General features: G+C 42.4%; 1 protein-coding gene across 1 annotated transcript; it reads left to right on the top strand.

The window, feature by feature from the left end:
* The first annotated feature begins 11,549 nt into the window (after positions 1 to 11,549).
* On the top strand, positions 11,550 to 14,503 carry HMX2 (H6 family homeobox 2). Its single transcript, XM_001367609.4, has 2 exons — positions 11,550 to 12,160; positions 13,335 to 14,503. Exons 1-2 carry the CDS (start codon positions 11,878 to 11,880, stop codon positions 13,883 to 13,885), a joined length of 834 nt encoding a protein of 277 aa, XP_001367646.1. The 5' UTR covers positions 11,550 to 11,877; the 3' UTR covers positions 13,886 to 14,503.
* The last annotated feature ends 649 nt before the right edge of the window (positions 14,504 to 15,152 follow it).

Raw genomic sequence — 15,152 nt, 5'->3', positions numbered from 1 at the left:
TTACTCATCAGTAAAATTATCGGATTGGACTAGATGTTCTTTAAGGTCCATTCCAGCTTTGAGATTCTAGGATGCTAGTTTTTAAGTGTTTCCAGCAAACCCACTGAAAAATGCTAGAAGTGACCACCATAGTACTGCAGCAAGCACTTTGTGTGTAAATAGAATATATATTCCGCAATATTCTTATTTGTTCTCTGATTTATCCATATTGTGGTAATTATGGGAAAAGGTAGAAGATTGGATTATCTGGACCTGGTAGATATGGCTAATACGATCTCTCTCCAAAACTCCATATGCCTACCAAAGGAGACTGGTGGCTTTTGGAAATCTATAGGGTGCTGTTATTTTTCTAGGTCTCCTACACACTTAGAAACTTTTCATTCCATGCTTTTTTTCCAGTCTTCACCCTGAAATCTCACACAATATCCCTCATACAGTATGGGCCTTTTAGATCTCTGAACTCTCCTATGAATTTGGAAAAAAAGGATAATTTTGATACCCTCGGAAAGTTCCAACTATTAACGATTAGGTTTGTAGAGGGAAATAGCCTTCCAATAGTTGGTTGGTTGGGTCAGCGGTTCTGTAGCCCTGTCGCTGTAAATGCACAGCAAGAGCAGCGGGGCTCGCTGGACATATTCCCAAGTGCGTCTCCCTCCACCCATACACGTTCACAAAACAAGCTTGTGATGCAGTACTGTCGACTTACAGTTTCAAATTTGGCTGGAAAAATTGAATGAGCAGCATCCTACCTCGCCATCCCTGACCCACCCCCAGCCCCCACATTGGCTAATTCAGATGTTTAGAGACCAAGTAGCTCCTTACTAAAGTCCCTTCACAAAGAACTTCATGTCAAATTTCCTGACAAAAGACAGAAACCAAGCACTCTCCAGAGCGTCAGAGAAAACGGTGCCGCCTGCTGTGGCAGTCCAAGGTGGGTGGGATGGAAGAAGGGTGGTGGCGGTGGCCAGAAGCCAAAGAGACAGTTAATTTGGGATATTTCAGTCTGCTTTCTTGTGAGCACCGGTTTGCTTAGGGGAACCTGGTCAACATTTTCACTTTTTTAGATTATCACTAGTCCCCCAATACGTATCCCAAATCTTCTTTCTAAAAGGTTCCCCTCAGCCCACGAGGTATCCAGAGAGTTGTGGAGGGGAAGACGAGAGGGTTCAGATGCTTCGTTGAGGGGGATGGGGAAGAGGGAGAGGAAAAGAAAAGGGAAGGAAGGGAAGGGAAAGGAAGGGACGAGAAAAGAAGACGAGAGAAGAAAGGGACTGGGGACGGAAGGAGGGAGAGATAATATGAGATAATGTATGGTGAGAGAGAGAGAGAGAGAGAGAGAGAGAGAGAAAGCAATCGCTGAGCAAGATGCGAATTCACAACCGCGCTCTCGCCAAGGTTGGGTCACCTGGTCTGCCTCACCAGTGTGCTCATATCTTAAAGAAATATAAAGAATCTTTGGCTCGTCTGAGCAGTCCTCACCCCGGTGATGGAGTGGAAGCATCAGATTTTCATCAAAGTTCTATTAAGTGAAACATAGGTTGCAGGCACCCTTTGATTGAAACAGTTTAAATTTTAATTGTGTTTTTAATTTGACATATAGTTGCAGAAAGGAATGACACTGCGACGCCAAGGGGCGGTCGATTTCCTTAATTTCTCCCAGAGGAATTGATGAGTCTATCAGGCCACTAGATTGGAAACACATTAAAGCTCTCTGGTTAGGCTGTTAATTGGAACTTGATGGATGGGGGGGGGGGGGGGGGGGGACCGGGGCGAGGCTATGCTGATCCAATCTTCATGACTTTCTGTTTTCCAATAAATTACACAATTCATTTTCCAGCCACAGATTACATAAATTGTACCCCTCTAGGGCTCTCTTTTTCAAATAGGGAGCCCTTTTCCCCAAAAGCCTATTGCGAGATGTCATTTGCACCAAAAAACGAACAGCAGAGGCCCTTGAATGAAAATCGAAACATAATCAACGTTTATACTTAGAAAATTTATTGAGATCATTTTCTCTGGTATTTCCTTATTTTAAAGTTTGGACGCGCCATATATCATAATCCACACTCGGGAAGGGGTGGGGGGGGGCACTGTGTTTAATATTTATCGAAGCTTGATTCCAAGATCAAACTTGTTTATGACTTCATCTGTCATTTCAGAGGGGAGCCTTCTTCCAGCATTACAGCCGCTCAACAAGCCTATTTCCCAACTGCTGCAGAAGCAGGGGAGATCAATTTTTATTAGCCTTCTCGGAAAGCTTGCTCTGGGCCACTTTACTGTTGAGCAACGGAATGATCTCCAGGTCTAAACTTTAAGCGCTCATTCTGTCTTGGAAAGTTTATCTTTCTTAGGTCTCCGCTCCCTCCCCCATTTCCCGTAGGGTGAAAGAAGGAAGGATGGAGGCCAAGGGGCAGGGCCTTGAGTGTTCATTTTCCGTGGGACACTCATCCGATGTCTTCTCGCTTGCTTTATTGCTAAGAAGATATAACAAAGCTTCTGATAAGCTTTGGACTCCAAGCTCCTCTTACCTCTACTCTCGCTACCAGTGCAGCTGTAGGATTTATGCTAATGATGGGGGCAGGAGGCTGGGGATAGGGAGATCCTGGATTTGTTCGCCACCGCACCACCCCCACCCCCAGACAAAACCGAGAATCCCAGAGCACTAGGCAAGATAATTCCCTTGGGTGGTCCCCAGTTCAGGCTGCAAGTGAATCTCCATCCTAGCTTGCCACCCATACCTCTGCGCCACGAGGTCCTTCAGGGAACCAAAGAGAAAGCCTGGATGTTTATTGATTGACTCATTTCCTTATTTATTTCTTTTTAGCTTATCCTGCTCCTGACAGATGTGGTCATTTAACACGTTTCGCCTGAAATGGGTGTATAAAATCTGCCCATTTAGCTATGACAGGGCAGATTTCACGCCCTGTCTGCGCTGACTGTAAATTCTACTCCCTCTCGGCTTCGGTCAGGAGTCCCAATATATCACCCTTTCCCGGCGGGTGCTCCCAGGTGTCAGCAGCTGCTGGCCTCCGATTCTGCAGGCAGGCAGGCGGCTGAGCAAGCCCCGGGAAGCTGGGGCCTTGGGCAGCCTCTCTCATGGTCCACGCAGGGAGAGTTGGGAAAGGTCTTTAGCCCATGATCCCAGCATTCTGTTAACAGCTCTGTTCCAAGGCATCGAGAATGTGCATCTGTGCGTCTCTCTCTCTCTCTCTCTCTCTCTCTCTCTCTCTCTCTCTCTCTCTCTCTCTCTCTCTCTCTCTCTCTCTCAAGTGATGTATTATAGGTGCATTTCCTGCGTGTATGTTTGCATGGATATGTAAGCCAAAAATGAAATTTGAAATGATTTTATATTTTGTTTACCTACCTCGGGATGGGAAGGGAGGAGAGCTTTCAGGTGTCTTAGACTTTTGATTCTCTCATTCAAGGAAGAAAGGATCCTATAAATTTCTCATAAGCAGTCCAAAAAAGAAACCAAACCCGGAAATAATCCTTGATTTGCCCAATAACAGCACCTTGACTATTGGAAATACTGGAGTTGTTGGGCTGATCTCTGAGTCAGCTAAGAGGGTAGTTGGAGTGGAAGAAGGGAAAAAAGAGAGAGAGAGGATTTCCTTTCTCCCAAAAAAGAGCAAAAAAGGTAGAGAAGAAGGAAAATGCTTTGTCTCATATAGCAAAAACAAAATCCTTCAAGAAACGATCCTAAGATTTTATTATTTCTTCCCAATGCAGAATAAATCCAATTGGGTGAGAGAAAGGGAAAACTGGATGGGGTAGGAGTGAGGGATTAGCTGGATAAATTAGAAGGTCTGATAAATTAATGAAGATTCAGAACATCTTCAAGAATTCAATGGAAATTTTCCATATCTTTAGGTCCTTGTGCTAGAGAAAGGCAGTTAGGAGTTTCACAGGAAACTATCTAGTTCCTTACAAGATTCAGAGGGGTACCTAGTTCCCCTGTCATATTAAACCCTGTCCAGTTGTTGGGCCTGGAAACTCTTAATCCTCAGCTTCTACAGTCAGCCTTTCTATATGTTGCTTGTCATTTATCACCTACTGTTTTCTCCACCCATCTTTCTTGACTATTTTGATCAATATAAAGTCTGTCATCTTTCTTTCTTCTTCTCTCCACCATCATTTCCCATATTATCACTCCTTACTTTCCCTTTTCCTCTTTCTTATTTTCCTACTATTCTTTTCTCCCCTTCTACCTTTCCACCTTCTTTTTTAAATATTTTTTCCTGCCCTTCCTACGTTCTTCTCATTTTCTCTTGCCCCTTTTTCTTTTCTTCTTTCTTTACTATATCCTTTCCTTCCCCTCCTTTATTTCCTTTCCTTTTCCTACCTCTCTCATTTCTTTTCCTACCATATGCCCTCCCTTCCTCCCTTCCTTCATTTGTTCCTTCCTTCTTTCTTCCCTCTGAACCTTTTTTGATTTTCTTATGTTGTACTTTCTTGTCTAAAAATAACATGTGCTATTTTATTCTATCTATCTATCTATCTATCTATCTATCTATCTATCTATCTATCTATCTATCATCTATCTATCTATCTATCTATCTATATCCAATTTAATGCAGTGTAGCTGACTGGGGTGATCTATTATTCAATGTGATCACAATTGAGGGATTTTAAAAATATCCATAATGTAAAATTAAGTCTTAGGTTGTCTGATTTGGTGACAGAAAGAGGGAGCCAGTCATTCTGCAGGCTGCTTCTCACCTTTACTTAGGTGAGATGCCTTTTCCATTAGGATATGGGGAGATTTAATGAACTCTAAGAAAAGAGACAATATAATAAGAGAATTTGAGAGAGGAGAGGCAAAGAGGGAGGAAAGGAAAAGGAAAGAAAAAGAGAAGAAAACAATTAGAAGAAAAGACAAGAGAAAACAGAATTAGAAGAGAAAAGGAAGGGAGAGGAGAGAAGAGGAGAAGAGAGAAGATGAGCTAATGGGTGAGAACTTAGGTTGGGAGTCTGGCTGTGGAGGCCCTGAGCCTAAGCCCAGCCCGAATGAAGGACGATTTCCTAAATTGTATTTCAGTGTGGGGTCTTTCTGGGTTAATGAGCTGACATCATGATTAAAGCTGACCATTTGTAATGTGTCTTGACCTTGCCGAAAAGCCTTGAAAAGGTTAATGTGGTAAAACAGGACAGCACCTGCCCCTCACTGGTCAAAGTCTGGCCTGCATAGAATCCCAAACCCTCACCCCCTTCCTCTCCTACTTCTCTTCCCCAACTCCTAATCAATTAGTCCATTAACGAGTCTATCAAGGAGTTAAGTAGTTAAAGATTATGCCTCTGGTCTGGGCAGCCATCGTCATTTCATTCTGGTAATTATATTATAAGTACTTTATTCAATATCCCAGGCATAACATGGTGGATGGAGTTAATGAAAATGTCATTTTAAAACGTCTTGACATTTGTCTATATTGATTTGTATTTTTCTCCCCACCCTTGATTTGATTTGGGGGAGTAGGGAGAGTTGTTGATGGGGGAGAATCACATTTTTATAAAAAAGAAATGACAGAAGCTAGTTGATTTTCTAGTTGTTTTACTAAGTGGTCAGATTCTTGAAAAACTCTCTTCTTGCTCATGGAGGGAATGCATATGGTATTCTGATGGCTTCTCCTATTGTTATCTTTAAAAAGTAATCCCCTCCATGAACCTCAATTTCCCCTCTGTAAAATGAGGATGTTGAACTGGATGATTAATATTCTAAGACCATGGCTCCTTTGGTTGAATTGGGCAGCTAGTTTACTGGGCACAGCAGGAAAAAAGGTTCCTGGGATCTTGGGGCACATCCAGAATCTCTCTGGAACTCCCACTTCTCTATTTTCCTGAAAATTCTTGCAAAATTGCAATACCCTGTTAGACCTATTAGTGGTTACTAAATTGATGCAAATGTAGCTTGGAACTGAGCCTTGGGTATCACAGAGGTGAAGTGAATTCACAATAGAACACAGCCTTGTAAAACTCCTCATTTTATAAAGGGGAAAAACCGTGACCAAAAGAAGGGAAGTCAGAGTCAGGACAAGTTATGTGTGTTTCAGGGGGAAAATCTGAAGTTTATAATCCTTGTGTTTATCTTGGTATTGAGCCTTCACAGTTACACATTCAATTTATATACATTCATAAGATTTAGAGCTGGAAAGGACTTTAGAGATTATCTAATTCAACCCCCTCATTTTACCCAAATGACAACAGAGACCTGGAAACAGAAAACCAGGGCCCAAAGACTCCCAGGATGTAAATAGGGGGGGGGGATGAGATAAAAATCCAAAATTTCTGTCTCCAAATCCAAAGTACATTCCCAACACATTGTACCTACTCTTCCCAATTCCAACAAGGGGAGAATTTTCTGACATTAAATGTAGGAATTCTTTCTAAAGCATAATACTGAAATAAACCATCTGATCTTTTAGTCCTCAATGTTGTACTTTAGACAAATAGCTACTGTTTACTCTAACAGAATAGTTATTTGCCCAATGTGACCCAGTCAGTCTGTTGTGATTTTCAGGTTAGTGATATTCTCTGTGTCTGTCTCATTCTCCCCTTCCTCGCCCCCATCCTCAGGTTTGGACCATCTATTAGTTTCTTTTCTTTTTCTCTTCCTGGAAAGAATTCCTAGTAGCCTCACCCAAATAAATCCACATTTCTGCTTTGTGACCTGCCTTGTTCTCTTTCAAGTAAGTTGGGGAAGTGTATTATTTTTTTAAGAGAGGGCAAGAAAGAGACATTGTAGCCTGGGATCCATGGGAAACTCCCAGAAGTGTTCAGCTTGACCCTAGAAATACATAAGCTTTTGGTATCTTAGTGATCATAATGGCAGAAAAGATCTGAGGAGGATATGTGACATTATAAGGATAATAATGATGGAGACATAGTGATGGAATTGATTTCTGAGTTTGAATCTTGCTTCAGCCATTCACTATACATTCCTAATACTGTTGAGGGCACCGAGATGGTCAACAAGCATTTATTAAAGACCTATTCTGTGCAGGTACAGTGTTAAGTACTGAGGGTACCGAGAAAGGCAAAAATAGTCCCTTCCTTCAAATAGCTCACTTTCTAATGATGGTAGACAACAAATAAATAGAGATATACATTTGTGGTTGTTGTTGTTCAGTTGTATATGACTCTTTGTGACCCCATTTGGAGTTTTCTTGGCAAAGATACAGGAATCGTTTGCCATTTCTTTTTCCTGCTCATTTTACAAATGAGGAACTGAGCAAATTGGGTAAAGTGACTTGCCCCAGGTCTCATAGCTAGTAAATGTCTGAGGCTGGATTTGAACACATCTTCCTGACTCTAGGCCTGGTACTCTATCCATTAGGCTACATATCTTCTTCCCTAGCACACTCTCTCTCTCTCTCTCTCTCTCTCTCTCTCTCTCTCTCTCTCTCTCTCTCTCTCTCTCTCTCGTGTATATATATATATATATACATATATGTATATGCTAATGCATTTTCTCTGAGATTATTTCTCTTTATAAATATTATATATATATATATATATATACACATAGAGAGAGAAGGAGAGAGAGAATTAATTTTGGAGAAAAGGCACTAGTGTTGAAGGGGATGATGGGTAAAGGTTTCTTGCAGAAGGTAGGATTTAGGTGAGACTTGGAGAAATCCTGGAGGGAGATGAGGAAAGGAAAAATGCCAAGCATGGGGAACAGTGAGTGAATAAGGTCTTCCTCTATGACTTACTTTCACTCACTCCACATACCTAGTTCATCACCCAATCTTCTCATTTCTATCTTTACAAGGTCTCTCAAATGCATCTCTTCACTCCCCTAACTACAACCTTAGTTCAAGCCTTCATCAGTTCTTTAACTCATTGTGCCAAGAGCCTTTTAATTGCTTTCCCTTTCTCAACTCTCTCCTTACTCCAATCTGTCCTCCATTCAGCTTTGAAGGTGATTTTTCTGAAGTATACAGTTTGATTATGTCCTACTCCACCCCACTCCCAGTGAGTCCTAATGGCTCCCTATTACCTTCAGAATCAACTGTTCTCTTCTTTGTCATTGTTTGGCATTTAAAGCTTTTCAGAACTAGATTCCTCACTACTTTCCCAGTCTTCATACACTATATTCTCCTCCATATACTCCATATACTCTACATTTGAGCAACACTGGCCTATTTGCATTTCCTCACCTAAGACACCCTATCTTTTGTTTTGGTACTTTACCTCCTTTTAGTTTCCCAGGTTTGTTTCAGGTCTCAGCTCAAACCTCTGTTCTTCATCTCCTCCCCCATGACCCCATTGCCATTTTCTCTCAGATAATCTTAAATCTATATGTTTCTTCTATCTATCTAGTTATTTCCCTATGAGAAGTCAGGGACTATTTTTTCCTTTTGTTTTATCTTTTTTTGCTAAGCACAATGCTCACTATATAGTAAACACTTAACAAATGCTTGTTGACAATCTGCCTGGAGCTTTTCTCCTCTTCGAAATGAAGGGTTTGATTTCATGATCACTAAGGTTCTTTGAAACTCTAATTGTACCATACTATGACCTGGGTTCAAATCCTGCCTCTGATGAACACTGGCTATGTGACCCTGGGCAAGGTACTTAACATTTTAGTATCCCAGGCAACTTTCCAAGACTAGAAATTATATATTAGGTGCAGAATTGTATTGGTAGAGGGAATTCCTCACCAGGAACTTATCAGTGAAAATCAATGAAATCACTGGTGTATGTCAAAAAAAATGGCCACGACTCATTTCTATAGAGCTTTACAGTTTTAAAAACTAAATTATGTGACAGAAGTTATACAATTCTGTTATTCTATTTCAGTGTTGTAAGGATAGTGCTTTTTTTTGGAAAAGTCAAAATGCTACATAACTATGATGAAGACTCAATTTATTGAAGTGGAGAGGGCAGCCAGGTGGCTCAGTGGATTGAGAGCCAGGCCTAGAGAGGAGGTTCAAATATAGCCTCAGAACTGCCTAGCTGTATGACCCTGAGCAAGTATTGATTCTAAGATGAAAGGTAAGGGTTTTTTTAAATTAAAATAAATTTATCGATGTGGAAACTGAGGCTCAACTAGGCTTAAGGCTTCCCTGTGCTAGTTGCCAAGCTAGCATGTCACAGAATTGATACTTGTACTAAAGTCACAATCTTAGACTTGTTCCAAAGTATACTCCAGTGACAAGGTCTTTCAGCATATATAACAGCATTTCTAGCACCCCCAGAGCAATTCATGTTTTCCCTCATGTTTTTAATCATTACTTTGTCATAGATTCAATACTAAGTATTGATTCCAAGGCAGAAGTCTGGTAAGGTCTAGGCAATTGGAGTTAAGTGACTTGCCCAGGGTCACTCAGCTAAGAAGTGTTTAAGGACTAATTTGAAACCAGGTCCTCCTGATTCCAGGCTTAATGCTCTAGATACTGAACCACCTAACTGCCCCTCCATGCTTTACCACTTAACACTTCTCTCAGAAACCAAACTGCAAGAACTTTTAAACTGTTTTTCCTTGAACTGTCTTCTCCAAACTCAGGCTGAAGGATTGATATTTGAGAAGAAAGGATAGGAATGAGGTGACTCAAAGGGGGTCCAATGAGGGATATCTTTACGTCTTGATGTATGCCATCTCTCCTTCCCTCATCTATGTCAGCTGAATTGCTTTCAGAATATCCAGACTGCTGTGGGATGGGAGTGGGGAGGCAGGACTAGCCTACAGGGTTGTGAGTTCCCTTGACTTCTCCTCCTTCCCCAGAGAATTGTTTTCTTCTATTCAGAGTCCTGGTCTAGGATTTTTGGCACCAGAGAAGACAATCCCTTTTGCCTTCTAAGCCTCTCTCTGGAAACTGGGAGATTTCTCTGGTCAAGATGGGATAGGTATATTTACCCAAGGATTAGAAATGGACAACTAGGAGCAGGGAGGTGAGTGCATAACTGGAGGAAATCTTCTCTCTCCAGCCAAAGTCAGGTTTTCCAGATGAACTTTCCTAGAACTCTATTTTTCTCTCCCACTTTAAATCAAGAAAGGAGAAGAGTTTGTTTCCTGGCAGACCTTACAGGCTCTTGCACTCCCCATGGTTCTGAAAAGGGCATGCCTGTAAAGGCTGGAGATATCAAAGGCATTTAATGAAATAAAAGACGTTTAATTAATAGCCAACAGAGCCTGGGGCACCCTCTGCAGAGGTGATGTCTGGAGGAATGGGGTGGGGTGGGGGCTCCCAACCTACTCAAACCCAGACTGAGCAAAGGAGCAAACTCTGTTGAGTATTAGCTCCCCTAAAGCAAATTATTTTTAAACACTGCACCTTGCATATAGTAGGTGCTTAATAAATTACTGTTGAATTGAATTAAAATAATTTCCATTTTCCTTTTAGGTAGAAAGCAAACTTTATCCTAAAAAGACTTATTTTCAAGTTGTGAAATGTTAGAGGAGGTGGATTTTTTAACCCCCCTCTCCCCATTCAAAGATGAAAAGAAGGGACGGTCAAAATTGTCTAGATCAGGGTTTCACCTTGTTTTGTTCATGAACCCTGTTGTTAAATGCGATTAAGTCTATGAATTCTTTTTTAGAATTTTACATGTATAAAATAAAATAATAGAATAAGGCAAGAAACTAACTATATTGGCATACAACTATCAAAATAGCAATACAATAAATTCACAGGACCCTGATTAAGAATCTCTTATCTAGTTAACACCTTTATCGTTTACACATTAGGTAACGACGCCCTAAAGAGGTTCAGAGACACAACCAAAGTCATAGAGCCAGTTAGTAACAAAACCATAACTAAAACTAGGATTGCAAGCTTCCTACTATATCACATCGCCTTATTATTAGAAATTGAAAATCTTGGGATTCCTTGAGGAGACGCGGTTTAAGTCTATGACTGATCTACTCTGAACACTCTGCAATCTCCTGTTCACCGGTTTCCTCCCTTTCTTTTCTTGGAACCCCTAGCTCAGTAGTTGTGCCAACTAGAGGAACACGAAATGACCTTTTAAAGTCCGTTGACTTTCAAGTTTGGACAAGGGTAGAAGGTGGGGCAGAGAAAAGGTATAAGAACTCCTCAGAAATCCATATATATGGCCGGATACTGGGAACTGGTTTCCGAAAAGCAAGGGGGGGGGGGGAGCTAGAAGATTATGATGCAAGAATTAGTTCACATCCTCCTTTGCCCTCCCTGCCCCGGTGTCTGATGCTGCCATAGTTCAGAACTATCTAAGTTGGCTCTCCGAGAATCCAGTCCCACCAGAGTCCGATGATTCGAAAAAGAGGAACAAGGCGGCGCTCAGGACCAAGCAGAAGAGTTTAGCATCCTCTCGGTTCCTATTAGCAACAAGGTTTGGAAACCCAGCTCTTCTGCCACTGAAAGCAAAGGACCAATTTCTCTGACTCCCCCGATTCGTTGCAAAGATTCTCCCCCATTTCTTTCTCTGTCCAGGTCTCTAGAATTGAAAGCTGGCAAGGGAAAGAGGTGGGGGTACCCAGGGGTCTAAAATATTTTGAAATTTTCCGGGGCTTGCTAGTAGCGCTGTGATTGGTCACGATAGATGTAACCTTCATGCAAATGAAGCCGCGACGCCACCCAGCTGCCTGGAAATCAATAGAGACTGGAGAGAAGGGACATTCGGACTGGGGCAAGCCCAGGGAAAACGTTCGCCAGCAAAGAAACGCAAACAACCACGTTTCTCCCTCCCCGTCCCCCTCCCCGTTTCCTACCCCCATCCAGTACAGAAAGAGACAACGTTAACCTGCTCCCCCGCCCCTACCCCTTCCCCTCTTCCCCCTCCCTTCCCTTTCTCCCTTCCCTCCCTCCCTCCCTTTCTCCCTCCTTCCCTCTAACACCTTCCACCTAGACCATCTCTAAAGGGACTTCTTGATTTCCTCCTATTTCTTATGAACCCAGGATGGGTAGCAAAGAAGACCCTGGCAAATGTTGTCCAGCCACCGCCCCCATCTCCAGCTTCACCATCCAGTCCATTCTGGGCAGCGGGCCCTCTGAGGAGCCCAGGGAGATCGGGGCCAAGGGCGCCGCGGGCTGGGCGAACAGGAAAAGGAATCTGTCGGTATCCTCCGAGGAAGAGGAGGCGGATGACGGCTGGAAACATTCTGGCTGTTACTGCCCGGACTCGCATGGCCCGAAGGAGTCGGGACACAAGCACCATCAGCCCCTCACTCTAACTTGTCTCAGTAAGTAACACTCTGACACTCGCTCTCTTCTGCACAGCAGGAAAGGAAGCTGAGCAGTGGGCGGCTAAGAGAGAGGGGCAGACAAGATCTCTTTCTTTTTCTCTTGGGCTGGGGTTGGCCCTTCTCAGCCAGAGTTGGAGGACTAGGAATTGGTCTCGACAGCCTTTCCCAGTTTTTTTTTTAATCCCTAGCGCTCTCCACCTGTCCTGGGCTAACTGCTCCTACAACCCAAGAGAAGGCTAGAAAAGGAGACGAAAGTGAACCTGCTGTTGAGGAGTGAATTATGACATTTCTGGGAGGTTACTTCTAAAGTTGGGGGAGGGAGGGGAAAGGGGAAGGAAGGTCAGGGTGGTAGGACTGATGAGAGGTAGAGGAATACCTCCTAGAAACAGTTTTCTTTCCTTAATTTTTTCCGTTTGGACAATGAACATTTTTCCTCCTATGTTCTGGGCAGTCACAGACAAAGACGACGAATTCTTTATAGAGAAAGGAGTTTTGTCTATCCTTCCCCTGGCTCTTCCTAGCGATGAGTAATTTAAGGTGATTGACAAGGGTGTGTTTCAAAGATTGGTTTTTACAACGTGTGTATAAGTAAGGTGGGGGTGGTGATGGGGAAGTTCGTGAGGAGGCGTTCGTTTTTAGCGTGGCTTCTGAACAAACGTTTTGTGAAAAGCTAATCTGGGCAGAGTCACAACTCCAGTTTTCCTAGAGGAGAAATCATATAATTATTATTATTACTATCGTTATAAATAAATTCCATCAGCCTCCCATCTGCCTTGATTTTGAAGTTTAACTGCTACAAGTCATTTAACAAAGACCAGAATTGTGAGAAGGAATGACTTGGGATCATGAGCCACTGAAAGGAATTTTTTTTTTCTTTGAATTTTCTTGGGTATCATATTAAAACCTGTCTTCACTATGTGGCTATTAAAAACAAACAAACAAACAAACAAACAAACAAACAAACTAATGAATTCCCCCTGTTCTGGACCTCGTGTGTTGGGTAGAAGTGAGCTCTAGAGAAGGAGGCGATGCGACGAGGTGTGAGAAACCCTAGGTAGTCTTCAAAAACCGTAGGCCCATTTTCAAGTAATTCCTTGTGCTCCTTGAAGGTCTTTATGGATTTATTGCCCCCCAAATCTTCACAACTGTCATTGTTATTATTGTATTAAAGGTAACCCAAAGACCAGCGGAGGAGCTGGCTCAGTGAGTTCTGACCGGACGCCTTTCCTCTCTCAACCCCAACAAGACTTTAAGGAAGAGAAAGAGAAACACTTTCATCCCGGGTCACCTTCGCCTGGAGCGGAGCGGCCGCGGGATACCGGAGATCGGCAGGCTGGATCCGCCAAGAAGAAGACCCGCACGGTCTTCTCCCGAAGTCAAGTGTACCAGCTTGAGTCTACATTCGATATGAAGCGCTACCTGAGCAGTTCAGAACGGGCTTGCCTAGCTTCCAGCCTGCAGCTCACCGAAACGCAGGTGAAGACTTGGTTCCAGAATCGGCGGAACAAATGGAAGAGGCAGCTCTCTGCAGAACTGGAGGCAGCTAACATGGCCCATGCCTCTGCCCAAACTCTGGTGGGGATGCCACTGGTGTTTAGAGACAATTCCCTCCTGCGGGTCCCTGTGCCCCGATCGATAGCCTTCCCGGCCCCTTTGTACTATCCGGGGAGCAATCTGTCAGCCTTACCTCTCTATAATTTGTACAACAAGATTGACTACTGACCAAACTGAACTCCAACGGACCTGAACTACCCCTTGTAGATATCAAACCTTTCTCCAACCCTTTTCCTTTGCTGTTGAAACGGACCTCTGAAACTGACGAATTTCCCCATTTGTATAGTAATGAAGGCACTGTGCTTCTCTAAATATTAAGAAATACACCATGTGTATTAATTATTTCTTATTTATGAATTTCCCCCTTATTTTTGCTTGATTATGATGGGGTATTCAAGGTGCTTCTTATGCTGGATCGCCTGCTTTCTACCCATTTTTTTTTTTAATATTAAGGTTTTCTTTGGGAGGGAAGGAAGAAACTTCCCTAGTCTGGGCAAAAAAAAAAAATGTTCAGATCTGCTTCGGCAGGTTAAAAGAAAGTTGGAAGAGAAAAATCATTAAAGATTTTATATACATATATCTATAGTCTATATAAAAACATTCATATAGATATATAGATATAGATAACGTCTCCAAGCAGGACACTTGTTGGCTTTGGCCTATTGTATAGCTTCTTTTTCTATTTCCTCTCATCCAGGGATGAGTAGGTACGAAAAAGGATTTCAGATCTGTAAATATTTTTTAAAAAAGAAGGCAAAGACAAATAAAACATTTCAAATACCGTTTGCTAACTTTGACTGGTTTGAATCTACATGTCAACCTTCCTCTATGTTGTGAAGTTCTGCTGCCTTTCACCTCAGGTCCCCCAACTCTTCCCCCCAACTAAGAGTAATCCCTTACCATGAGGAGAAGCATTATTTTAATGGCATGTGTTGGAGGTGGTTGCAGAGGAGTTAGCTATTTGTATAAACATAGGTGGAAGAGAATGCAAGAGTGGAGGTGCGTTAAAAGTAACAAAGCCCATCATTTTACAATCGAATCTACCCGTCAGAAAAATGAAGGAAGATAGGGATTTCTAGTCTGAAAGAAGCCAGGTCTTGAGCCGCAGGGGGAGCCAGGATGCAAAGGATTGGGCTACTGGACTTGTAACGTCTGCTTTGGGACTTTGAAATAGTGAAATCTCATTTGAATAATAATTTAAAAAGAAAGCTAATTATTTCTAGCTGAGTTGCCAATTTAATTTCCCAAAATGGTTTTGTTTTGTTTTGTTTTGTTTTCTGTTATAAATTGAAAAGAAGCAGTTTCCGTTAATGTTCATGTGTTTCCCTTTGCGGAGAAGCAGCTTGATAAGACTAAGTTTAGTTTTCCCTTTGCCCAGATGATCTCTTTTCTCCTCCTTATCTTTCTGCTGCCCACCGCTACATCACTGCTCCCT

Source organism: Monodelphis domestica, chromosome 1, assembly GCF_027887165.1.
Source record: "Monodelphis domestica isolate mMonDom1 chromosome 1, mMonDom1.pri, whole genome shotgun sequence".
NCBI lineage: Eukaryota > Metazoa > Chordata > Mammalia > Didelphimorphia > Didelphidae > Monodelphis > Monodelphis domestica.
Note: the sequence above shows the minus strand (reverse complement) of the source record. Positions and strands in the feature narration are given on the sequence as shown.

Excerpts from the sequence above, each read along its gene's own strand:
- HMX2 (XM_001367609.4), top strand. The coding sequence starts at position 11,878 with ATGGGTAGCAAAGAAGACCCTGGCAAATGTTGTCCAGCCACCGCCCCC. Across the intron at positions 12,161-13,334 it reads CCTCACTCTAACTTGTCTCA|GTAACCCAAAGACCAGCGGA; the intron begins GTAAGTAACACT and ends ATTGTATTAAAG.